General features: G+C 50.8%; 1 protein-coding gene and 1 long non-coding RNA gene across 4 annotated transcripts in view; one reads left to right on the top strand and one right to left on the bottom strand.

Annotated features, from left to right (window-relative positions):
- Positions 1–5548: 5548 nt before the first annotated feature.
- Positions 5549–6512, bottom strand: LOC144247144 (uncharacterized). Its single transcript, XR_013340839.1, has 2 exons — positions 6478–6512; positions 5549–5849 (listed from the first exon to the last, which is right to left on the bottom strand). It is a non-coding gene; the product is annotated as an uncharacterized LOC144247144 (long non-coding RNA).
- Positions 6513–8009: 1497 nt separating this feature from the next.
- TCERG1 (transcription elongation regulator 1) overlaps positions 8010–23897 on the top strand; it is a 28062-nt gene continuing 12174 nt past the window's right edge. The window contains exons 1-11 of one of the 3 annotated variants that reach the window (XM_021543088.3): positions 8010–8234; positions 10623–10775; positions 11049–11286; positions 13833–14075; positions 17647–17709; positions 18942–19139; positions 20324–20439; positions 21540–21625; positions 21916–22076; positions 22852–22918; positions 23623–23758. In XM_021543088.3, the coding sequence (XP_021398763.1) occupies positions 8010–8234; positions 10623–10775; positions 11049–11286; positions 13833–14075; positions 17647–17709; positions 18942–19139; positions 20324–20439; positions 21540–21625; positions 21916–22076; positions 22852–22918; positions 23623–23758 (1686 nt within the window). Of the gene's footprint in view, positions 8235–10622; positions 10776–11048; positions 11287–13832; positions 14076–17646; positions 17710–18941; positions 19140–20323; positions 20440–21536; positions 21626–21915; positions 22077–22851; positions 22919–23622; positions 23759–23897 lie in introns of all 3 variants that reach the window. The other 2 variants (XM_021543086.3, XM_021543089.3) reach the window with 2 other exon arrangements.

The following is a 23897-nucleotide window of genomic DNA, read 5'->3' as shown; positions in this document are numbered from 1 at the left end:
GGGGCCAGAGCACCAGGACCAGCCCTGGCACTGCCTGCCCGCAGCAGCATTGCCCGACCCCAGTGTGAGTCATTATTTGTGAGTGTTGGAGGAGGGAGACCTCTGTCCATTTACTCTGGACTGTCAACAGCTGAGAGGGGAACCAAGGCACCACTTTCCATCCGAGCTCAGCATTCAGAGCTCAGTGAGGGAAGTGAATAACTCAGACCCTGTTTAGGGTGGAGAGGTTTTTTGTTTCAGTGGAATGATCTTGGTCCTGTTCCCCATATCCTTGTGCTTGGAGTGGATGCTCCTGTCAGGCAGATGAGAAGAACTCCTCATTCCAGGAACAAAAGGAGCAGGGAGCGGGTGGGCAGGTGAATCACATCACCAGCATTTACTTGCTTTTAGACTTGCATGAAGTGGAGAGAGATGCAGGGCAGAGGGACAGGCAGGGAAACTTGGGTTTCCCTCCTCCAGAGGCTGTGTGTCTAACAATATTTGTTGTCTTACCAGGGCCCTTGGTCATCCCAGGAGAGCCTGACACCAGATCCCAAGGCCCTGGGGATGTCGCTGGGGGCAGGGTCTGTGGCATGGGGAACAAATCCTCCCCAGGTGCCCACCTGGCAGGGCCAAGGGGCAGCACATGGGCTGCTGCAGGGAGATGTACCATCCAGGCTCCACCAAGAACCACAACTCTGCCAAATACTGCAATCCACACCACAGAAACATACAGGGGGTCAGAGGATAAACACACCAAAAATCGGGCATTATCTGGGGAGAGGGATTGCATTTTCAAGGCCTCTGTGTGATGCAAAGCTAAGGAAGGTTCAGCTGGGCATCCTGTGCTCACCCCTTATTTGCCAGAGCCTCGAGTACTGTGTGCAGCATCTCCAGATCTCTCACAGCCTTCCACAACTTCCTCAGCCCCCCACAGCCCTCCGTGATCCCCTGCAGCTCCCCACACCTGACAGTCTCTGCCAGCAGGAACAAAACACACTGAGATCTGAGTCGGAGATGTGGTTAAAGTTTGATACCTCGGTTGCTTCAGAATATGTCTGGTTTTTCCCAAATGCCAAAACAGATTAGTCTGCAGCTGCCATCACATCATGGCCTGAGTGAGGATCTCTGCAAGGAAAACCAGCACAGGTCAAGGATCCGCCTCCAGGTTCCGCAGTGAGAGCAGGTAACAGCCTCTGGAAAACTTCTGAACCAGGGCTGGTTTTACACCCTGGGATTCCCCAGGCAATACCCACGGCTCTGGGCACTCACGAGAGCCTGGGACACGCAGGCACATTCTGGTGAGGCTGAGGAGTGACCTCTGGGGATGTTTAGGGATGGGATTTCTGAGCAGGCAGCAAGGGTAGGTCCCTTGGCTGGAAAAGGATCGAAATCCTGAAGCAATTTCAGATAAGGTGGAGCTTGAGAGAGAGCCGGGGCTGGCTCCAAGGGGGCACCAGAGGATGGTTTGGCCAAGTTCTGATGCTGCCAACATCAAAATCCAAAATAACTCATCTAAAAACACAAGGAAATATTTAGGAGCAATTTTAATGATCCTTTCAATGTTAAACTTTTCAAAGACAGATTTTGTGCTTTTTCCCAGTAGTTTCTTTAGCAGGGGTTGAGGGAGGGGCACTGAAGGAACCTAACATATTTTGGATAGAGCAAATGTTTTCCTTGTGGGAAACACAAAGGTTTCCTCCATTAATGAGGAAACCTGAAGCACTGTAAATTTGGGGTCAGCCCAGGCAAAAGCCGCTGGAGGAGCGGCACGGCGGCGGCGCATGCAGCCCTATCCCCTGCCAACGGGGCATGTGTGCCAGTCATGTAGTGTTAGTGGCTCCATGTTGCAGTCAGGTTGGACGCCACGTGCAGGCACGTTAACATGGAAAACACATTAGCCCCCGCCGCGGAAACCTGAGCAAATTGGCCATGAGATGATGCGACCTGGGATTTCACACCGACGCCGTTCCTGAGACAGGACAGCAGAGCTGGGGCCCGAGGAGTGGCCTGGCTCCAGCCCACCGCAGTGCCAGGCAGCCGAAGGAGCGCTGGATCAGAGTGGCCCCCGGGAACGGCAGGGATCCGTGCAGCCCCGGGAACGGCAGGGATCCGTGCAGCCCCGGGAACGGCAGGGATCCGTGCTGCCCCGGGAACGGCAGGGATCCGTGCTGCCCCGGGAACGGCAGGGATCCGTGCAGCCCCGGGAACGGCACAGATCCGTGCTGCCCCGGGAACGGCAGGGATCCGTGCAGCCCCCGGGAACGGCACAGATCCGTGCTGCCCCGGGAACGGCAGGGATCCGTGCAGCCCCGGGAACGGCAGGGATCCGTGCAGCCCCCGGGAACGGCACAGATCCGTGCAGCCCCCGGGAACGGCACAGATCCGTGCAGCCCCCGGGAACGGCAGGGATCCGTGCAGCCCCGGGAACGGCAGGGATCCGTGCTGCCCCGGGAACGGCAGGGATCCGTGCAGCCCCCGGGAACGGCACAGATCCGTGCAGCCCCCGGGAACGGCAGGGATCCGTGCTGCCCCGGGAACGGCACAGATCCGTGCTGCCCCGGGAACGGCAGGGATCCGTCACCTGCCGCGGCCCCCGCCGCCGTGCCAGGCCGCCGGGCCGCCGCGGGAGCGGAGAGCGGCTCGGAGGCGGCTTCTGCCCCAAACCCTGATGAAACATTAACCGCGAGCCGGAGCGCCCGGTCTCCCGGTTTGGAGCCGCATTTGAGGCGCTCCGGGGAGGATCTCGCACAGGGCCAGCGCGAACCCCGCGCGTCCCGCGGGGAGGGGACACGGGGCCTCGGCTGTCCCCTCGGTGTCCCCTCGGTGTCCCCTCGGCTGTCCCCGCGGTGTCCCCTCGGTGTCCCCTCGGCTGTCCCCTCGGCTGTCCCCGCGGTGTCCCCTCGGTGTCCCCTCGGTGTCCCTTCGGTGTCCCCTCGGCTGTCCCCTCGGTGTCCCCTCGGTGTCCCCTCGGTGTCCCCTCGGTGTCCCTTCGGTGTCCCCTCGGTGTCCCCTCGGTGTCCCCTCGGCTGCGCCCCAGCCCCGGGGCGCGGAGCCCCGGCAGCCCGAGGGGAAGCCCGCGGCAGTACGGGCTGGAGGAGGGCGCTGGACCAGAACCCGCGGTCAGGAGCCGGAGAAGAGCCTCGCATGAGAAGGGGAGCGAGCAAGCCCGCGGGAAGGCCCCGCCTGCCCCGGCCCCGGCCGGGAGCCCCAGCCGCGGCACCGAGCTGCCCGGCTCCGCCGCGGGACCCGGCTCCAGCCCGTCCCCCAGCCCGTTCCCGGCACCGCCGCACGGCAGCGCGTCCCGTGGCCCGTCCCCGGGCCGGCGTGGGGCCGGCACAGCCGCGGCAGCGGCGCGGAGACAACGGGAGAGCCGCAGCAGCGAGGCACATCAATATTTCATAAAATGCCAGCAGCAACAGAGAGAGAGAGAGGGACCGGGAGCAGAGCAGAATATCACACAGCTTTTTAGTGGTCTTTTTCTATTAGTGTCAGCTCTGCGGCTGGCTCCAGGCAGGAGAACTTTCCCTGGATGCTCCCAGAATTTCGGGGTGCGGCCAAGCAACCTCCTGGCCAGGGCCAGCTGCCAGCCCCGCGGTACCTGATGCAGTCACAGCACTCTGCTGCTTTCAGAAGACTCGCAGGGCCAGTGGCACTGTCCCCGCAGGCCAAGGAGCTGCAGAGGTGATGTGCTGCAGGCAGCCGGGCCGGGCTCTGCTCTGCTGGGCTCTTTGCAGCCATCACCTCCAGTGAGCTCCTTTGGGCTAACCCCTGCCCTGCCTGACACGGGGCACCTCTCAGACCCCCCGGCCATCTGCTGCTCTTACCATGGCTGAGCCTGCACCCCTTTTTCCCTGTAGGAGGGAATCTGCAGGCTCCATGTGTAGAGGAAAAAATGGGATGTTTTCATGTAACTACAGGGAAAGCCTGGGACCAGACTGGGGAGCTCCGTGCCCAGAGTCTGGGTGCAGCACACCGAGCCGTGCTGCGCCATGCCCACACACAGGAGGTGCCCTGTTAAATTTCAGTAATGCCCAGTCCCACTTGCTCCCCACAATGCCCAGATGCCCAGATGCCCCACGAGGCCTTAGAACTCGCCAGCCCAGCTCCAAGGCTAAGCAGGGGCACAGCAGCCATGGCCCCCAGGGCCCCCACGGCTGGAGGGGATGGGGGTCTCCCCATGGCCTCAGCCCCAGCTCCAGCAGTGATCCGTGAGGCTGGGAAAGCGGGGCACCTCGGTGCCAGCAGGAGCCTCCCCCCACTGCCACCCTCCAGCATGGCATCTGGGGCTCTCCCTGGCAGATGCTGGCACCGCAGCAGCCCAGAGGCCCTGCAGACAGCTCAGGGCAAAATTTTTATTTGTCATCACACTTCAACCTGAAATCTGAAGAAATGAAAAAAGAATGGCAGGATGTTGGCGTCTCTGAGATGACACAACCCCATGGCTGCTGCAGCTCCGCGGCAGGGGCCAGTCCCAGCAGTGGGAGCCCAGAGCAGCTCAGGGGCTGCCACACTGCACCAGGAGCCTTGCTGCTGAAACCAGCTCAGGGACAGAGCTGCAACCGGGATGAAGAAGGCCACTCACCCTGGACCAAGAAAACACAAGAACATGGGCAGGTCTGAGGGGAACATCCACACTGTGGGGCTTCAGGATTCCTTCTGGCAGAGAACTCAGACTGTCATAAACAGCCTTTCAAAAACTACAGAGATCCAAATACTTGAGGAGGTCCCCAGTTGAAAACCTCCCTGGGAACAATTTCTGGGGCAAGAGCAGCAGCACTGGCAGCAGCAGAGCAGCTCTGTGCTGGTATCTGGCACAGCCAGCAGCTTTCCAGCCAGGGAACAACGGCTCTGGGAAGGGTTGGCAGCAGAGACAGGGGACCAGGGCTGCAGTGGGGGTTCCAGCTGCAGACTTTTCTGGGAAACCTGGATCCCCAGTGCACCCACAGCCATTCCATTTGCAGAATTCCATCAGCAGATCCACTAGCTCTGCAACGGGTGTGGGTGTGGGATTCCCCCAGAGAGATTTCCCCTGGCTCCAGGGCTTGCCACAGCCCCATTCCCCAAGGAGCACGGTCAGCAATGCCCTCCCAGCCCCAGGAACAGTCCCACGGCTTCCTGAGGGGATGAACAGAGCCTGCTGCTCAGTCCCCTGGCACCTGCACCCCCAGAGCCCACGGGAGTTAGGGAGAGTGTCCAGGCAAGCAGCCAGTCAAGCCTTTGGGATCCTTGGTTTCAGTGAAATCCAGGGAAGTGTGTATCAATCACAGTAAATTGTACTGCTGCCAAGAGCCACGTCCTGCAGCACAGGGAGCTGCCAGCAGATTTGTCAAAATGCCTCGTGTTTTGCAGCTCACTGCTAACCAACTGCCCCTGAAGGAGCTGCACGCTGAGAATTCCTGACTGGAATGTTCTGAGAACACAGAGATGAGGGAGCTAGGGTACAGCAGCAGCTCCAGCCCCCCTGAACCTGGGAGAAGGCCCTGCAGCTGCTCCCGCCCGCTTGACATCAATAAAACATGGAGACAACCGGGGAACAGGGAGATAAAAAGAGGATGAAAGACGCGTGGAAGACAGGCAGCCGCACTGTGTGTGGAGGATTTGAGCACTCGTGGGCAAAGCAGTTTTAATGTGTGGCACAGAAGTGCTGGTGAGGAGAGCAGAGGCACTGTGCAGGGCCCGGCCTGGGCACCGGGCAGACACACGGGCAGGCTCCGGGGAGCCCAGCACCCCCGGCCCATCCCAGACCTCACAGCGGCAGCAAAATCCAGCAAACCCCGAGAATACAGACCCCGCAGCGACACCGGGGTGGGTGAGTCTCCGTGGCTCAGCACCCCCAAAAGGCCCCCGAGGAATTCCCTATTGTCGATCTAAGAGAAGACAGATCTTCCTATTGAGAGCAGGAATGGGACGTGGGATCGCGAAAGCAGCTGCACGTCCCGGGAACACGTCCCTGGCGGCTCCTGCGCACCGAGCGCTGCAGCCGCCGGTGCTGCCCAGCAGCGCTGGATGTCCCCCAAACGCTCCCGGGGCTGGCAGTGCCCACCGCAGGGCTCACCCGGGGCTGGCAGTGCCCACCCGGAGCTGGAGCCCCCGGTTCTCCCCCGGTTTCCCGTTCCCCCAGACCCCCCCGGTTCCCCGGACACCCCGGTTCCCCGGACCCCTCCCGCTCCCCCGGTTTCCCGGACCTCTCCCGTTCCCCCGGTTCCCCCCTGGTTCCCCAGACCCTCCCCCGGTTCCCCGGACCCCTCCCGCTCCCCCGGTTCCCCCCCGGTTCCCCGGACCCCTCCCGCTCCCCCGGACCCCTCCCGCTCCCCCGGTTCCCCCCCGGTTCCCCGGACCCCTCCCGCTCCCCCGGACCCCTCCCGCTCCCCCGGTTCCCCCCCGGTTCCCCGGACCCCCCCCCCGGTTCCCCGGACCCCTCCCGCTCCCCCGGTTCCCCCCCGGTTCCCCGGACCCCTCCCGCTCCCCCCCGTTCCCCGGCGCCCCCGCGCACACAGCGCCCCCTGGCGGCCGCCGCGCTCCCCCCGCCGGGATCGCTCATTGGCTGAGCGCCCCGTGACGTCACGGGACGGGACATTCCCTGTGTGGTCTGGGGCTGCGGGCGCTGATTGGCGCATGTGGTTCCGCCCGCTGATTGGACGCTGCTCTTCCCCTTCCCCCTGCGGCGCGAGTCACTTCCGCTCCCCTCCCCGGGCCGCGCCTCACGTGACCGCAGGCGCGAGCGGCATGGCCAATGGCGGCGCGCCCGGCTCCCCCCATTCAGAGCCGGCGGGCGCGGCGGCCAATGGCGGGGCGGGCTGGGCCCCGCGCGCGCTGACGGGAGGGCCGGACGGCCAATGGCGGAGCGGGCTGGGCCCCGAGCGCGCTGACGGGCAGGCCCGACGGCCAATGGGGCGCGGCGGGGCCCGCGGGGGGGTGGGGCGGCTGCGCGCGACGGCGGCGGCCATGGCGGAGCGGGGCGGCGGCGGCGACGGGGAGGCGGCGGCGGCGGGCGAGCGCTTCGGCACCGACCTCCGGTACGGCGGCCGGGCCGGGCCGGGCCGAGACCGGCGTGCCCGGCGGGGCCGGGGCTGGCGGGGCGGGCCGGGGCGGCTCTCCCGCCCGCATTCCCGCCCCGCGTGCGACGGGACGGGCCCTGTTCCCGCTCACCGGCCGGGGCCGCTCCCGGGCGTGGGGCCGGGCGGCGGCGGCTCCGCTCCGGGTGCGGACAGGCCGCATCTGGTGTCGTCCCCCGCCTGGGCCCCCACTGGCCCGTTGTGTGGCCCTACGCTCGGGGCTGGTAAAGCCGTGTCCCGGAGCCGCAGGGCAGCGTGCGCCGCTCCGGACGGCGGCGGGTTCTGAGAGCCCGTGCGGAGCGCCGGCCGGCTCAGCGCGAGACCGCGGCGCTCGGGCCGGGCCTGCCGGGGTCCGGCCCTGCCCCGGACACGGCCCTGCCCCGGGTCCGGCCCTGCCCCGGACACGGCCCTGCCCCGGGTCCGGCCCTGCCCCGGACACGGCCCTGCCCCGGGTCCGGCCCTGCCCCGGACACTGCCCTGCCCCGGTCCGTCCTCCCGGCACACAGAGCCCCTGGCAGCCCCGGCGCTGCAGAGCCGGCACTCCGGGCACGGCCGGCCGCAGGGCCCGGACGCAGTTGCAGGCAGCAGCCCGAGCTCCAGGTCGTGCTCAGGAGCTCTGGCAGATAAGGAAGGATGCGCTTCCCAGTGGCTGCCTACCCCATCCCAGCTCTGCTGTCCTTACTGTTGGTGTAGTGTCTGTTGGTTCTCTAAGAAAGGAAATCTGCTTGAAATTGTATTGTTGTTATCTGCTTGGCCATTTGCACGAGGCGAAATTCACACTTGAGCACTGATAACCTCTAATTGTGTGGCAGAAGTACATGTTGAAGTAGTCACACATTTGGTTTCACCCGCTCAAACGTGACCCGTTTGGCTCCCGCTGTCGGTGTCTCGGTTTCCCCGGATCCTGCCGCAGCTGGTCCCCGTGCAGCCGCGGCCGGCAGTGACCCGTGTTCCTGTGCCTCTCTCCGCAGGATGGCTCAGCAGCAGGCGCTGCGGTTCCGTGGCCCCGCGCCGCCCCCCAGCGCGGTGCTGCGCGGCCCCCCGCCCCTCCTGCGGCCGCCCCCGCCCTTCGGGATGATGCGGGGCCCTCCTCCGCCCCCCCGGCCCCCCTTCGGCCGACCCCCCTTCGACCCCAGCATGCCCCCGATGCCGCCGCCGGGGGGGATCCCCCCGCCCATGGGGCCTCCGCACCTGCAGGTAAGGCGTTCTCCGGAGTTGGTTAGGTGGCATTCAGGGGGTTTCGTTTGCTTTCACACATGGAGGTGTCCACCTCTGGGCTCCTCGAGTTCAGGAAGGACGTGGAGGTCTGGAGCGTGTCCAGAGAACCGCAGTAGAGCTGGTGGAGAGTCTAGAGTACAAGTCTAGGGCAGCTGAGGGGCAGCTGAGGCATCTTGCAGGGCTCAGCATGGACAAAAGGAGGCTCAGGGTGGTGCTGGAGTCCCCTTCCCTGGAGGTCTCCAGGGAACAATGGGATGTGGCACTCGGTGCTCTAGGCCGGGTGACAAGGTGCGGATGGGGCACAGGTTGGACTCGATGGGCTGGGAGGTCTTTTCCAATGTAACTCGTCTGTGATTGTGTGGAGATAGTGTGAGAATGGACACTGAAGTGGGTGAAGGAACAGGAAGGCAGGATGAGAGCACAGTGTTCAGGTGAGGTGTTACACCCCTCTGCATACCTGTGCTGTGCAAATACAGTTTTTGCTCAGCTCCTCTGCTGCTAAACTGATGGATGGTTTAAGGTCTTGTGTTTGATTTTCTAAGGCCTGAGTTTGCAAGGGACAGCACCTTTGTGAATGAGAAAGGGATTCTGTTATTTAATAGCTTTGTGGGGGTGCCTTCCCATTAAGGCAGTATCAGTGCCGTGTGGGCCGTGGGTATGCTGAGGAGCTGAATGGCACCACGTGCCATTGTGGATTAAATCCACTATTTGTAATTACAGTTTGAAGAACCAACCAGAGTTACTTTGGATGCCAGGCCTGGCTGTGGGTGTCTCCTGTGTTTGGTTTCCATGCAGGGAGTGCTGCTGCTCCCAGGTGTCACACAGGCTGTGAGCTCTGCCGCTCCTCAGCAGCCCCAGCCATGGCTGGTGTCTCGGGCTGGGCTGAGCTGAGCTCTGCTCCTGCTGAGGGCTCCGGCCAGAGGCAGGTGTGATGGGGAAGGGCCTCTGCTCAGAACGGGTGTGCTGGGACTCTGGCTGCACACCTGGCACTGACTGCCCGCCTGGTTTTACTCATGCACTGGGGAGAGGAGCTGTAGCAGGGAGAAATTGGGCTCCTTCTCATTGGATTCTTCATGCAAGTTGTAAGAGCAAGAAAGAGGAAGCTCATGGTGAAGCAGGTGCAAGAGCTGTTGGGGAAGAAGAAGGGAGGGAAGGCAGGCTGCAGTTGAGTTGAGGGCTTTTTTTGTTTGTGTAGAATGCCATCCATGTACTCTTGGCTTCCTTTTTTAGTAGTATTTAATGCAAATAATTGTTACTAGTTTGGTATGTGGATTTAAAGAGCAGTTTCAAATAGCACTCTTAGAGAGAAAGCTGGATCTCAGGGCAGCTCCCAGCAGAAGCCAAGGACATGGCAGCTCTGGCAGCTGCCAGGGGTACAGCTGCAGTTGTGGGTGCAGGGAGACAGCTCAGGGCCCCTGTGTGCAGCTTGTCCCCAGGCCATGGGCTGTCCTGGGTGTCCCAGCGCCAGGCCCGCCGTGGGCTCGGGGTGAGCACGGCACTCGAGGCTGTCATTCAGTCAGAGCTGGAGTGATGGGGACAATCGGGGCACTTTGGTGTTTAATAGTAATTTAACACTTTGGTGTTTAATAATGAGGGCACTTGTAGGTGTTTGCAGAGTGAGCTAAAGAACTCGGTGAGCTTTGTCAGCTTTTTACAGAAGCGTTCACTGTACTTGTTGCATATAGGGAATTTCAAACAGTCCAAGTAAATAAGTAAAATGAAAGAACTGAATGTACTTTGAATTACCAGAGGTGTTCAGGCTTTCAGGTAACTGTGTGCAGGACAGGTCAGGATTTCTTATCATGCAATAATGAACATGTAATTTCATATTTTTATTCTAATTAGCACTAGCTAGAATTTTAGTTAGTGGGAAATTTAGTTGTGTAATGTATTTTAATTAACACACTGCTCAGCTGTACTGACAAACTGGATGCTTACTTGTAATTTGGGTTTTTCTAACATATCTTTCCTGGGACGGTTGTTGTATTTCTGGGGTATTTGGTTCATAGATGGCAATGTCTGAGCAACAGCTATTTGGGTCTTCCATTCTTTCTCTTCCTTCCATTGACATATTTTCTTCTTTTCAGGAGAGGACTTTGACCACATTTCTGTTCATGCTACCTTTTTTAGGTGCCTGCACATTTGTATCTCAGAAGTGATGGCTTCAGCTGTTCTGCCATGGGTGGGGGGTTGGCTTGGGAGCACATTCCCTGAGCTGGGAGCACTGGATCATTAGAGAAGCTTCTAAGTCTGGCACAGCTGTCCTTACTGTTGGTGTAGTGTCTGTTGGTTCTCTAAGAAAGGAAATCTGCTTGAAATTGTATTGTTGTTGTCATTATCATCATTATTGTTATTATATGCCTTTAGAGACCACCATTTATGCCTCCTCCCATGGGTAGCATGCCACCACCTCCTGGTATGATGTTCCCTCCAGGAATGCCGCCGGTCTCCGCGCCGGGAACACCAGCAATGCCCCCAGCTGAGGAGATCTGGGTAGAGAACAAAACTCCAGATGGGAAGGTGAGATGGGGGCTGTGGGTGGTCCTGCTGTGACCCTGGGCACGCTGGCTGGGCTGGGATATCCAGGTGGTGGGGCCACCGTCCCGTGTTGTGGCAGGGCTGGGATATCCAGGTGGCTGGGATGCCTGCCATGGCGGGGCTGGGATGGCCTGGGTGGCAGGGCTGCTGTCCCACGGTGTGGCTGGGCTGGGATATCCAGGTGGCTGGGATGCATGCCGTGGCGGGGCCGCCGTCCCACAGTGAGCCTCAGTGTGACGGGGCCACTCTCCCCAGGTCTATTTTTACAACGCACGCACACGGGAGTCGGCGTGGACGAAGCCGGATGGGGTCAAGGTCATCCAGCAGTCAGAGCTGACGCCCATGCTGGCGGCCCAGGCCCAGGCCGTGGGGGCCTCCACCCCCACCACCAGCAGCCCTGCCTCTGCAGCATCTCCATCCACTTCCTCCAGCACGCAGTCCTCCACCACCTCCACCACCACCACGGCCACCTCCATGTCCCAGACCAACTCCAGTGAGTACCAGGGGGTGTCTCAGGCCTCGCAGTGGTGGGAGTAGGTGGTGGGGATCCTGCATGGGGAATTGCTGCAGCAAAGCCTGGATGTTCAGGACAAAGTTGTTTCAGCATGGAGTGTGAATTTAAAGTACAGTGTTTAGTCCAGAAGAACCTTGCATGCAAACTTTTTTCTCCCCAGTCTCAAAGAATTCTTCAGGTCTTCGTATATTTTTCTTCTGCTGTTATCGCATCATCTCAGAGCTATTACACATCTATTTCCTTTTGACTGTAGATAGAGCTAAATTGTTCTTAAAAGTGTTTCACAAGAAACGTTGATCTGAGGTAGGAGTTTAGTTGTAGCAATTTCCTAATTTTCTCCATGGCATCTGTTTCTGTAGGTCAGGTCTCAGAGCTGCTGCTCTGTGAGCACTGGTTGATTACAGAATAGAGTTTCTTTGTTGTATTACTTTTATTAGCATTACTCTTCTGCTGAAGCCTTCCCAGTTCCTATTTTCTCGAGTTGCACAAAGAGGAAAAAGAAAGTCCTTGGAGCCATTTTTGTTCATTTATGACCTTTGAATGATAGTCTGGACATTACTGCTGCTTCCATGGACTGAGCTTTGCTTGTAAGGGTTTTCCGAGTAAGGAAAGGGGACTGAATTGATGCAGCATGCACATAAATGCATGGCTGTGCACACACCAGCGTGGTTTGCACTGCACTTTGACATGTGTGTGCTGCCCAGGTGCCTCAGTGCATGTGGATAGAGGTGTGTGTTAAATACTGTGGGTCTGTTTGCTGTGAGTGTGTCAGCAGCAAGCAGTGAGCGAGGTCAGTCCCACTGCCCAGAGCGAGGTGTGCAGGGCGAGGAGCAGTACAGAGAGTTCCTGTCTTGCATGCAGGGTCACAGACAGACAGCACTGGTGCTGAGCGGGAATCTGGCACTGGCACATTGGGCATCGTAGCTGCCCTGGCTCAGATGTGTGCTCTGAGCCAGGCCAGAGAGTGTGCAGGAGGTGAATTGTTCCAGCTCCTGCTGTGGGGTAGAGTTGCATCCTCTGGAATTCATCTTTCTCCTGTAACAGGCGAGACAAGTCAACTTCACTCACCATTTAACCCAAACTTCAAAATCTGTGTGTAAAAGGGAGTCAAATTTAGGTAACCCTTCAATTCTGCTTTTATTGAGGCTGGAGGGAGGACACGTCACTAGAGCAGCAAAGAACTTGTATTGCTCGAAGCATTTTAGGGCTTTTGTTTAATTTGAAGGGTATCTCAGAATGGTGTTCATTTGCTATGTCGAACTATGGTCTGCTCTAATTGTTGTGCTGCTGAGTAACAAGTCAGGTGGGAGGTCAGTGTCAGCTCTTGACCCAGTGGCAGGTCGGGGAGAGCTAGTTATGCTTTGGGAGCAGCACTTTAGCACCTCCTCTGAAGCTGAATCTCCTAATGTTGAATGCTGACAATCTGTTCCACTTCTACCTGTTCTATCTGCTAAACTTTGTCTTTGCTTTCAAGAACTTTACTGTTGGTGTCTGTGCCTAGGTAATGAAATTTTATGACTTAAAATAATTTTATAACTCTTCGACTTGGCCTGTAAAAAAAAACCCTGGGACTTCTGGCTGAGCTTCATTCTTGCCTTGTACTGATTTGACCTAGGTCTTACAAATCACATACTGACTGTCTGCTCTGTTTCCCTAAATGTTAGGCACTTAAGAACTTTAGCCCTTTCTGAAACGCTTATCGAAAGATCAAAAATCTTTATTTAAATATGCTAATACTGGTATGTTGTTTGGAATGTTTCTGGTACTAATAGGAAATGCATGTGTGCCCATCGGAATACGGCTGTAAACTGGTGTGGTTTCTTTTTTTTTTTCTTCTTTCCTCTGCACCAAATCTTACGGAGTGAGTTTACAAGTTTAAGCAGACTCGTCTCAAGTTCCTGTTGGCCTGTGCTGTGAGACTGTTCACTCCAAATTAAAACAATTTGAAATTGAAACCAGTCATGCTGCAAGGATTACAGAGCTGAATGCCAGTTGTGTGTTTTCCTGCTGGGAGGCACTAAAGACTAAGAAAGTTCTTGCAGCTCTTGAAGAAAAGTATTTTCCTTTCCTTGCTTATTTACACATTTTTATTGATATTATCATATTCTGGGGATGCAGCCCAGCATAGTTGAAGGCAGACTGCTGTCATGCACGTGCTGCTGCTGTTAAAAGCAGTAACACAAGGACAGCCTGTTGCCATTGGAAACTTGATGTAATGTTCCTTTTCTGTTTCTGTGAACAGAATAGAACCTCATTTCAGCCTGTGTTTGTCCTTTAATGCAGCCCTGCTTCTGCTATAGAGACATGTTAAGTGTAAAGAATGGGACAAATTGAAATTGGAAATTGACTTTCTTTGTGAATATTTAATGTTCCAGAGAAGGCAAAGTATTTTTTGTCCAGGAGCGTCTTCCTGCTGGTTCTATCTGAGCATACCTGCTACGTACCGGGAAACAGAGCGCCAGTATGTTTGCAGCAATATATTGCAGTGTCTAAGATACAAGGTGTTCTTTGTGTTTTTTTATCAGCACCTACCACACAAGACCAGACCCCGAGTTCGGGTGTTTCAGTTGCCACACCATCAGTCAGTGTTTCAACCTCTGCTCCTTCTGCTACACCTGTGCAGACTGTACCCCAGCCAGTCCCACAGACATTGCCTCCTGCAGTTCCTCATGCAGTACCTCAACCAACTGCAGCAATTCCTGCTTTTCCACCAGTAATGGTACCTCCATTTCGTGTCCCCCTTCCTGGCATGCCTATTCCACTTCCAGGTAAATTGGCAAACTGTAATTGTCTTGTCTGCTACATGTCCATGTTGTCAGTTGTTTGCACTCATGTGTCCACTGTGTACAGAACTTGCCTGGATCCTCTCCTCAGAGTATCTCTGAAAGAATTCAGGGTTAGCAGACAGACTTTTTAATTAACAAAGAATATATATTTTTTGGACTTCAAGTTCTTTGATATACTTGGCAGAAAACAGCTGCATTTAAACATGTAATGTTTAAATGAGAATATTGAGCACTATATTTTACTAATTGCAATATTGCTTTAACTTTTTTCTGCTTACTTGATTTAGACCTGAAGTCTTGTGCATAAATATTCACTAGCACATGGATGAGCAGGAAGAATTATCATGGAAATCATGACCCCAGTGATATCAGGTGTTCTCAGTATTCTTAGGCTGCAGCCATTGATTAGAATGCCGAGTGTTGAGGAGTGATCTGAGGACCATAATGAGGCATTTAGGGTGCCAGGGTGTTGTTATTCACAGGCTTTAGGTTTAAAGAACATAGAGAAGGAATTCTTCTGGATATATCACAGTTTCTTACATTTTTATGAAATATTTAAATACCTAAGGAAGGAATTTTAGGCTGGCAAAATGTTAGCCTTGCTCTGTATAGTTGCTGCAGAGGGCCTTCCAGGAGATCACTAATGACACTTGGCACTTACACACCACGTTTCATTTGCATGGGTAATGTTGAGTTCCTGTTCTGATACAAAATTGATGGGTTTCAGTGCACAGTGGCACTAAACATAACACCAAGAACTGATGTTTTTGTGTTGCAGAGGGAGGTAGGAGACTGCAGTTGTATTGGATCTGTAGTTTCAGATTTAAAAAGAAGCAGCCCTGAGTAGCATCTTCATGTTTCTTTGTACAAGCTGAGTGAGGTGGGTTTGCTGCTGTCCTCCTGATGCAGCCACCCAGTGGATGTGGTGGGAGGCCTTCACCTCCCTTCTGAATTGGATGGATGAAAAGTAACCCTTCAGAACACTCCTTTGATGAGAGAAAAAGGCCTGAAAGCAGTTGAGTGATGACTGGAAAAGTGCACCAGCTTTTAGCTGCCTCCACTTTTAGAATAGTCTTCTAAAATAACTGGGCAAAGCTACTTTAATCTGTATTGGCCTGAAAAGGAAATCACAGTGTAGTTATCTTTGGTTTAAATCAAGAAGCAAATACTGTTCTGAATTTGATATTCCAGTCTGAACAACAAATGAATAAAGGGTAGGAGAAAGAAGTCTGATTTTTGGTGAGTTTTGGAAGAATAATAAAAACAGTTAAGCCTTAAAGATGATCGGCTAAGTGCTCTCAACTGCCAGTTCTAACCTTGCCAGCAAGGGACCAGCATGGAATGAAGGGTCCCTACACATTGTGAGGGGTATGATCTACACGGGTGTGACCTGTAGGGTAAAATAGGATGGTCAGGGCAGTGGAGAGGAGTGCCAGTGGAAATGGAGATTGTGGGTGTATGCCCAGCTTGGGCTTTATTGTGAGCTGTCAATCAAAAGGTTTTGGGAGTAGTGCAGTACAGGAGTAAAGACAGAGCAGGAACATAAATCTCCTGAAAATAATTTTTGAAAAATATTTTTTTCAGAATTCCCTCATAAGAGATGTTTGCTCTGACCAGTTTTTTCTGTGAGCTGGGCTGCAGGTGGAACCCATAGCATAGGAAGGACATCAGACCCACACTAGAGGGTCTGATTTGTCAGTTTGATTAGTTACAGAATGAAATCTGTCAGCTTCTTGCAGCTAATTCTGACTTGAGTTACTGGGATATCTAAGCACTGTAAAAGAAAAGGAAAACTGTAAAATATTTTACAATAACAAGAAACAGAAGAGAAGTCAAATGACTTCTAGACAGTATCAGGTGAGGTCAGAAGGTCATATGAAGGTTAGGCTGTTGATGTTTGGGGCTTTCAGCACCAGGTATGATACCAGCCAGAGGATTTGAAGTCACAGGGACAGAGCTGATCAATAATCAATACCAATGCCAGGTGATTTCACAGTTAATCTCTGTGTTAAACTCTAGTAAGAAAGAGTAATGGAAGAGTTTATTAGAGATATCTCATAATCTCAGATCTTAAAAAGTAAGTCTGCTTTCTCTCAATTCCTATGTTTTAAGTCAGTTTTATGTTTGGGAATGACCTTGGCAGCAGAAACAGCTTGAGTGTTTGCTGAGTCTAATCTGTGCTGCAGCATCTCTAACTCCAGTGATCCCCAGATAGTGTTATTTGTACTGACTCACGCTGGAGACATGCTGTAACTTCCTTAACAAAACGAATTTTCAGGTCCACTTGATAATGTCAAGTATATAATATGACCATCCTTCCAGTTTAGACAAACACTTCAATCAGTGCTGTTTGAGTCAATGTTTTCATGTCTCAATTCAATACTTTAAAAATAAAGCTAGTTCTCTCATTGAAATTATTTTTAGAAAACATTACAATTCTATCTTCTCACAAATTTATTTTCAAATAAATTGGCAGTATTTATGTATGCTTTGCATACTAGATCTCTAATGACCAAATCCAGAAACTACTTTGGTTTAAACAGGGGTTTAATTTCACTTTCCGCTGGAGCATTTCCTACCTCACATGATGTATTTGAACTGTTGAAGGGCAGTGTTTCAGTTGCTGAGCATCCAGACTGGACCAGCCAGAGAGCACTTCTACAGTTGCCTTCTACGCCCAAAATGGAGGTTTTGGAAATGCATTCCCCTCAGCCTTGTCTGATTTCCCACTGATTTTGATCTGATCAAAGAGGATGAGCTGTTCGCCTTTTTGTGCCTTTTTGTATCATTTCTTACTGAGCTGGAGAGCAGACCCCAGTGCATGGTGCCACCTCTTTCAGGGCATGTTTTGGCTTTTAAAGCATTTTTGGCTCACACCATTCTTGATAATGAAAAATAAAACACCCCTGACCTAGTGCAGCTCTGTGTACCTGTCTGCAGCTTCATTGCTTTGATTTCTTTTACCCCCTCTCTTTCACCTCCAGCCTTGCTGTAGTTACCCTCCTACTCTCAGCTTTCCCTCTGGATTGCACTTGGCTGTCCACCCTGCCCTGCTTTGCTGCTCTGACTAGTTCAGACCTGTCCCTCTACCCTTACTCTGCTCTCTAACTGCAGCAGCAGACTGGGAACTCAAAGCCCATTTTGTTGTGCTGCCGCTCCCCAGGTCTGTCCCAGCAGAGGCTGCCTGTGGAAGCAGCCCCGTAGTGGGACATTTTCTTGTGGTGCTGCCCTACAAGGGGAGCTGCATTCCCCTTGGATGAACTTAAACCCCTGAGTCTTCACTGAAATACGTTTTTTCTTTTTAATGACGTCCCAGTAACTTGCTAAGCAGCTGGTTTAACATAGGCAGAGACTGTTGCTGCGGCTTAAAATTAGTTTTATATTTGATCTGGCATAAAATGTTGGAGCAAAAGCAGTTCACATTTTCTTGCTGGAAGGCTTCTCCTCTGCCAGCTGCAAATGGCATTCCAAATTGTGGCAGGAAGTCCGTAGCAGCCCGTGGTAGCTGACGTCCCATGGCAGCTTTCCAACATGCTTCCTATCCGTTTTGCAGGTGTAGCAATGATGCAAATAGTCAGCTGCCCGTATGTAAAGACAGTCGCTACCACCAAGACCGGTAATTTCCAAACCCATCCTAGTTCGTTTTGTCTGTAAGTTGGCATGGTAGTGAATGTGGTTGTTTCTTTTATTTCTTTATTTGCTTCCCCACTTCAGTGATTACATATACTTTCTTTTCAAAACCACTATAAATGAAATATCATATTTGGTCAGGAGATGACTTCCCCACATAACTGTTAGTGTCAGCTTATTCGGTACCCAAGCTCCCGTACAGTTTTCTGTAACCATTGAGTTCTGTAATTCTGTGACTCTCATGCCCATACTTAGTTCCTAGTTTCTTGTGTGGATTTTTGTTTTCCTGCTCCACATGTGCAGTGGCTGGCTGTGCTCGCATGTTGTGTGCGTGTCTGTGTGTCTGAGTGTGAACTTTCATATTTCAAATGTGGATTTATAAATAGTCACTCGCTGAGAACATGTTATGGCAGTGTGTAGTGTGTGATTTCTGTTATTTAAAATGAGACTTTTTCAATGTTAAAGGCTCAAATTTATGATCTTGAAGTTCGTGTCCTATCCAATTGGTTATTCTAGAACTTGTCATTCCAAATCTGTTCATTATACTCAGTTTGTTGGGATGAGTGGAGAGATAGTAGGATACTGTATCATTCTGGCTTTCTTATCTTTGGATATTAACTTGCCATTTTGGTTTAAGATTTCAATAAAATTTTTTCTTTCAATCAGTTCACAGTACTAAACAAACCCAACAATCTGATACTGTTTCATTCTCATCAGGTTTTATCTGAGACTATGAATTAATGCCAGTATTTAAGATTTATCAGAGTTCTGTTCTATGGCTCAAATTCAATCCATTCTTGACTTTTTTTTAAGAGCAATAGGAATATCTCATACAATGGCAGCATAATTAAACTGTGGAGTAGACTTAACCACAATTATTTGCTGCAGGCATCTGATAAAGACTTTTCTAATACACAGAGAAGCTAATTTTAAAATAGTAGAATAAATGTCCAAAAGCTAACAAGCTTTGTGCTTTGCAGAATTAAACAAATTAATTAAAATCCAATTTGCCTGGAATGGGCATTACTGATTGCAGAACACAGGAAGAAAATTAGGTAACAATGCCTTGCTTTCCGGTTTAACTTTGAAAACAATCCTTCTGTTTCTTTCTATGGGTTGAATATTTGTGAGTTAAGTGAGTAACGTGCTAGGTGTTGTCCTTAGGCCCTGCATTGTCACTTACTGTCTTTTGCCTTGTTGGTTTTTCCCTCTGCCCAGGAGTGCTGCCGGGCATGGCTCCCCCCATCGTGCCCATGATCCACCCGCAGGTGGCCATCGCCGCCTCCCCCGCCACGCTGGCCGGAGCCGCCGTCTCCGAGTGGACAGAGTACAAAACAGCGGATGGGAAGACCTACTACTACAACAACAGGACTCTGGAGTCCACGTGGGAAAAGCCCCAAGAGCTGAAGGAGAAAGGTACTTTGGGTTTTGTGCTTCAGAACATGGCTCAGACCATCAGTGGCTGTGACTGGAAGTGTGAGCAGGTGTGTTTCTAATCCCTGATGTCCCTTAAGATTACTTTGAGGTTCTGATTACAAAGATCCACAGGAGTTGGTCTTCAGTCTGAAAGTTACAGTGTGTTTCCCACTGTACTGTAAGAGTGTTTGGTTCTAGAGTTGCTTCCAAATCCTGTGCCTAGGGAAAATGCATGTTTCCGTGCCAGTAGAAAGTGAGTGCCTCCCCTGCATATGTGTTGGAGAAGGTGCCAGTTGCAGACAGAAAGTGAGGGGAGTTGAGGGGAAAAGTCAGTCAGACCAGGAAAAAACAAAGATCATTGTGCTGAATTTCAATCTTGAAAAACTAAATGTATAAATAGATTAGGAGCATGAAGTAAAATAATGTCACCTCCCCCTGTCCACATCTCTACATTGTGTTCATGTAAATGCATATTAGATCCATGGGTAGATACAATTGTTCTTGTATCATAAATAACGAATAAGGGGCAAAAGTCCTGTGGCTCTTACTCAGTTCATAAAGTGTTTTAAGAAAGCAAAGCCAAACAGTTGTGCTTTTTACTGTCTCCTGAATTTTTAGTTACAAGAAGTCTTTGTTTAGACACATGCAGGACACTTACACTGTTGATTCAATTAATACCCATCTTCCTAACAAATTAGGTTAAATAATTGGTCTTTTAGTATCAAAAAAATGATTTTGCTGAAAGAATATTATATGTTTTATACTTTTTGTAAATTAAAAAAAATTGTGCGTAGAGAAATCCCCAGGTAGTTCTGCATTGATTTTTATTTTGTTTTGTCCGCAGCATTTCAAATGTGAAAGTGGTCTTCAGTGTTGCACTGTTGGTTGGGAATTATTATTGACTTAGCATTTCTGTTAGTACCCTTTAAGTCAGCATTTTAGCATAATAGCTGCATCACAATATTTCATTTTCCAGTACCAAGTAGTATCTTGACACAGAAGATAACTACAACTTCATAAACAGACATTTTAAAGCCCAAGAGAGACAGAAAGTGGTGAGAATATATTGAAAGGAAGCTTTGGGTTGGTGTTGTATTTGGAAAATTATACTGATAAAAAGAAATTTGTTATGGTTCTACATTGGTTTCTTAATAATACTCAACAAGACTCTTATCTTTATTTAGAAAAAATGGAGGAGAAGGCCAAAGAGCCAATTAAAGAACCCTCAGAAGAGCCTTTACCAATGGAGACAGAAGAAGAAGAGTCTAAAGAAGAACCTATAAAAGAATTGATAAAGGAGGTAAAAGACCTTGAGCCCAAAAGCCAGTCTGAAGTCTCACATCCCTCAGCTGTGGCTGCATCTTAGCCCAAGCAGGTTGTCAGGAGGCATGGTTCAAGTTCTTAAATTCCTGAGGGGATTTGAAAGCCTCCATTTTTGGATTCAGGTCTTTCTTTCTTTTGTTAATTTTTTTGCATAAACAAAAAGAACCCTCAAAAGAAACGTACATAATATGTCAGTTAAGAAGTTAGTAAGAGCATGGGACAGAAGTTAACTTATTACACAGATGTGATGTTCTCTCACTGATATTATGGCACTCAGAAAATGGAACTTGGTCTGAATGTTTGAAATATTTAATAGGTTTTTTTCTCTATTTCTTTGCTTCATTATTTTGAACAGTTTGACACAAAGCTCACACATTCTCCCTGTGCTGTAACTGCTAAGTTTAGGCTGTGAGGAGCACATGTCCTAGAAAGGGCTGTAGTGTTTTCAGTAAACAAAAGTAACTTTTCCTTTTGGAGGCATATTGCTGTGCTAAACAGCATACATTGAGGCTGCTAATGGGTGTTTAAATAAAAATTAAAGCTTTTATCTTGATTTCTGTGAACTTCAATGTGGTTTAATTGGCAAAACCACAGAATTCAGATACTAGGTTTTGCTGCCACTCCTCCCTGTTTATTTCTGAGGTACTTACGAGTATGCTGATTTCTGCTACAGTGGTTGTTCCAGGTTTTCACTGTTTCCTACTCTGTGTCTCATTATAAAACAAACTAATTTTAAGAATAAATGAAAATTCCTTTGTCTTAAAATACACCCTTAGACCTGTATCCAGGCCCTCCTGGATTTCCAGGATTCATAGAGATCTAGGAAGGTATTTAAGTAAGGTTTTATCAAAGTCAAAAGTTAATTGAATGCTTAGAGGTTTTGTAATTTAAATTTTTGGAATAGCAGCTGCTGTTGCAATTCCTTTGCTTCTGTTCTAGGCATGGATGAAGTGTCATTGGGAGCTGCTTGTCAGCATGGTTTCACTAAAACAAATTGGTTACTGTGTAATAAATAATTAGCCAGCCTGATTGCCTAATAATTGCCTGATCCTCAAACTTGTTGTTTTCCTTGAGGAGCCAAAAGAGGAAGAAATGACAGAGGAAGAGAAGGCAGCTCAGAAGGCCAAGCCAGTGGCCACCACCCCCATTCCAGGCACCCCGTGGTAGGTAACTGCCGCTGTGGCTCTGACACGGCTGTTGCTGGGGAGTTAGAGTAAGTGACAGTGTGTGGAGAGTGTGTTCTTAGCGTGCTGTGTTTTGAAAATTTCAGTTTCAAATTTCAATCACTTTAGTTTCAAAGCTGGCAGCAGAGAGCAGCTGCAGTTCGGGGTTACAGCTGGGCAGGAGGAATGTCGGGCAGCTGTGCAGCCGGTGGAACCTGCATCTGCAGGCTGTGAACACGCAGCAGGTCCCGGCTGGGGCAGGTTATCCAGGCCTTCCCTCGCTTCTCCAGGTGCGTGGTGTGGACTGGTGACGAGCGTGTGTTCTTCTATAACCCCACCACCCGGCTGTCCATGTGGGACCGACCCGACGACCTCATCGGAAGGGCTGATGTGGACAAAATCATTCAAGAGCCTCCTCACAAAAAGGGAATGGAAGAAGGAAAAAAACTTAGTAAGAGCAATCTTGTTGCCTTCTTAGGAAGCATAAATTCAACTTAACACTTTGCTTTTCAAAGCTTGTAACATTTAAATAAGTGACAGAAATGTAAGGATCTACTGAAAAGGTGTATAAATGTGAAATGCAGGTTGTAGAGTCTTTTGGGGAAAAGATAGCCCATTGAAGAAAGTAGATACTAACAATTAATTGTTTTGCTAAATGCCAACAGGTTGAGAAAACCCACAGTTTTTATGAATAAAAAAAGGGATTGTGTTTGTTTTATAAGAAAGAGACCAGAAAAGATTAATCATAATGTACGAACGGGCTCTCACAGAAGAGGAGTTAATTTTGAGATCATCAGTTGGAATAGAGTTTGGAAATGGCTGCTGAGAGAAAGAACGTTCAAAAGGCTGCTGAGATGAGATTTCTCTCTGGCCTGAGTTCTAGGAAATGGCATGACATGCTGGCTTTGTAGTTGGAGGAGAGCAAAGTGCAGGTAATCGGGTAGATCCAAATGTGCTTCATTAGACTGTTAAGCTCGAGCTGTTTTCCCCTAAAAATACGAGCTCAGTGTTTGTCATTTTAAATTTCAAGTTGGCTAAAGTCCACTGGTCCTGTCCCCAAATTCCCATAGCGTTACTCTGAAAGTGACTGAGAACCATGTGTCTTCTCCCTTTGTCAGAATACAATTGCTGCACATATTGTCCTTGGTTTGTGCATGAGGTTTCACTTTTAAGTATAAAAATTTTCATCAATATAAAACCTAAAGTCTTATTGAAATCTGTTACAGTTAGAGAAGAGCATGAAGCTGCAGAGGAAGCAAATGAAGATGAGCCTATTAAAATAAAAAAGCGCAAGTAAGTTTTTACTTTTTCAATACCAAGTGATCTGTGTGGTAAAATAACTGAAGTTTGTTACTTGAGCTGTGTGTGTTGTGTCCAGCTAAGTAGAATTGGAATGGAGAGGGTTGGTGAAAAGAGTCATCAGCTTTCTGCTGCTCAGCAGATCAGGTATTTGATATTTTCCTGAGATAGCTGAAATGAAACCTGTGCAGAGAATAAATAGCATATGTTTTGGAAGTAATTTGAAATGGAAATAAATGGTGTAAGTTGGTGAATCCAAAGACTGTTTTGAGTGTGGTGTGTCTTACATAGCTTGCTTCTGTTGTTTGCTAATTTCTGGGTGCAAGACTTTGTTGTCAGAATATCCTGCCACCTAGATTTTCATAGTGGTTTCTATATTTTCACTCTGTTATGAAAGTTTGCCTTGTGTCTTTTGGTCTGGTTTGCCTTTTGTAAGTGATATATGAGATATACATGTTTTAAAAGTGATTTTACCGTCATCTTAGGAATGATCATGGAGCTGTTAGCAGTAAGGACTGAGGGTTTGTTTGGAATGAAATGCATTTGCTCTTAGTAAACCTAAATTAGCACACTTCTCCAGAAGTTTTTTAATGGGTGAGGTCTCACCTGGGTCTCAGTGTTCTTGGTGTCATGATTGTGAGGTGTTCCCAGCCTGCTGATACTTGACTTCTCAACTTACACTTTGTTTTTTTTTTCAGGAAAGATGATATCAAAGACATTGATTCTGAGAAGGAGGCTGCTATGGAGGCTGAGATTAAAGCTGCTCGAGAGAGAGCCATCGTCCCACTGGAGGCTCGGATGAAGCAGTTCAAGGACATGCTGCTGGAAAGAGGGGTCAGAAACCTGTGTGTGTGTGAGGAGGGAGAGAGGGAGGATCATGCAGAGGTGTGAGTTATTGAATTCCAAACCTGTGACACTTTGTGTACAGAAGCAATCTCATCCTTCCTCTGATCAATGAATGGTCTTGGTACAA

This window comes from Lonchura striata, chromosome 15 (assembly GCF_046129695.1).
Source record: "Lonchura striata isolate bLonStr1 chromosome 15, bLonStr1.mat, whole genome shotgun sequence".
Lineage (NCBI taxonomy): Eukaryota > Metazoa > Chordata > Aves > Passeriformes > Estrildidae > Lonchura > Lonchura striata.
This window is presented reverse-complemented; position numbering and strand designations above follow the sequence as displayed.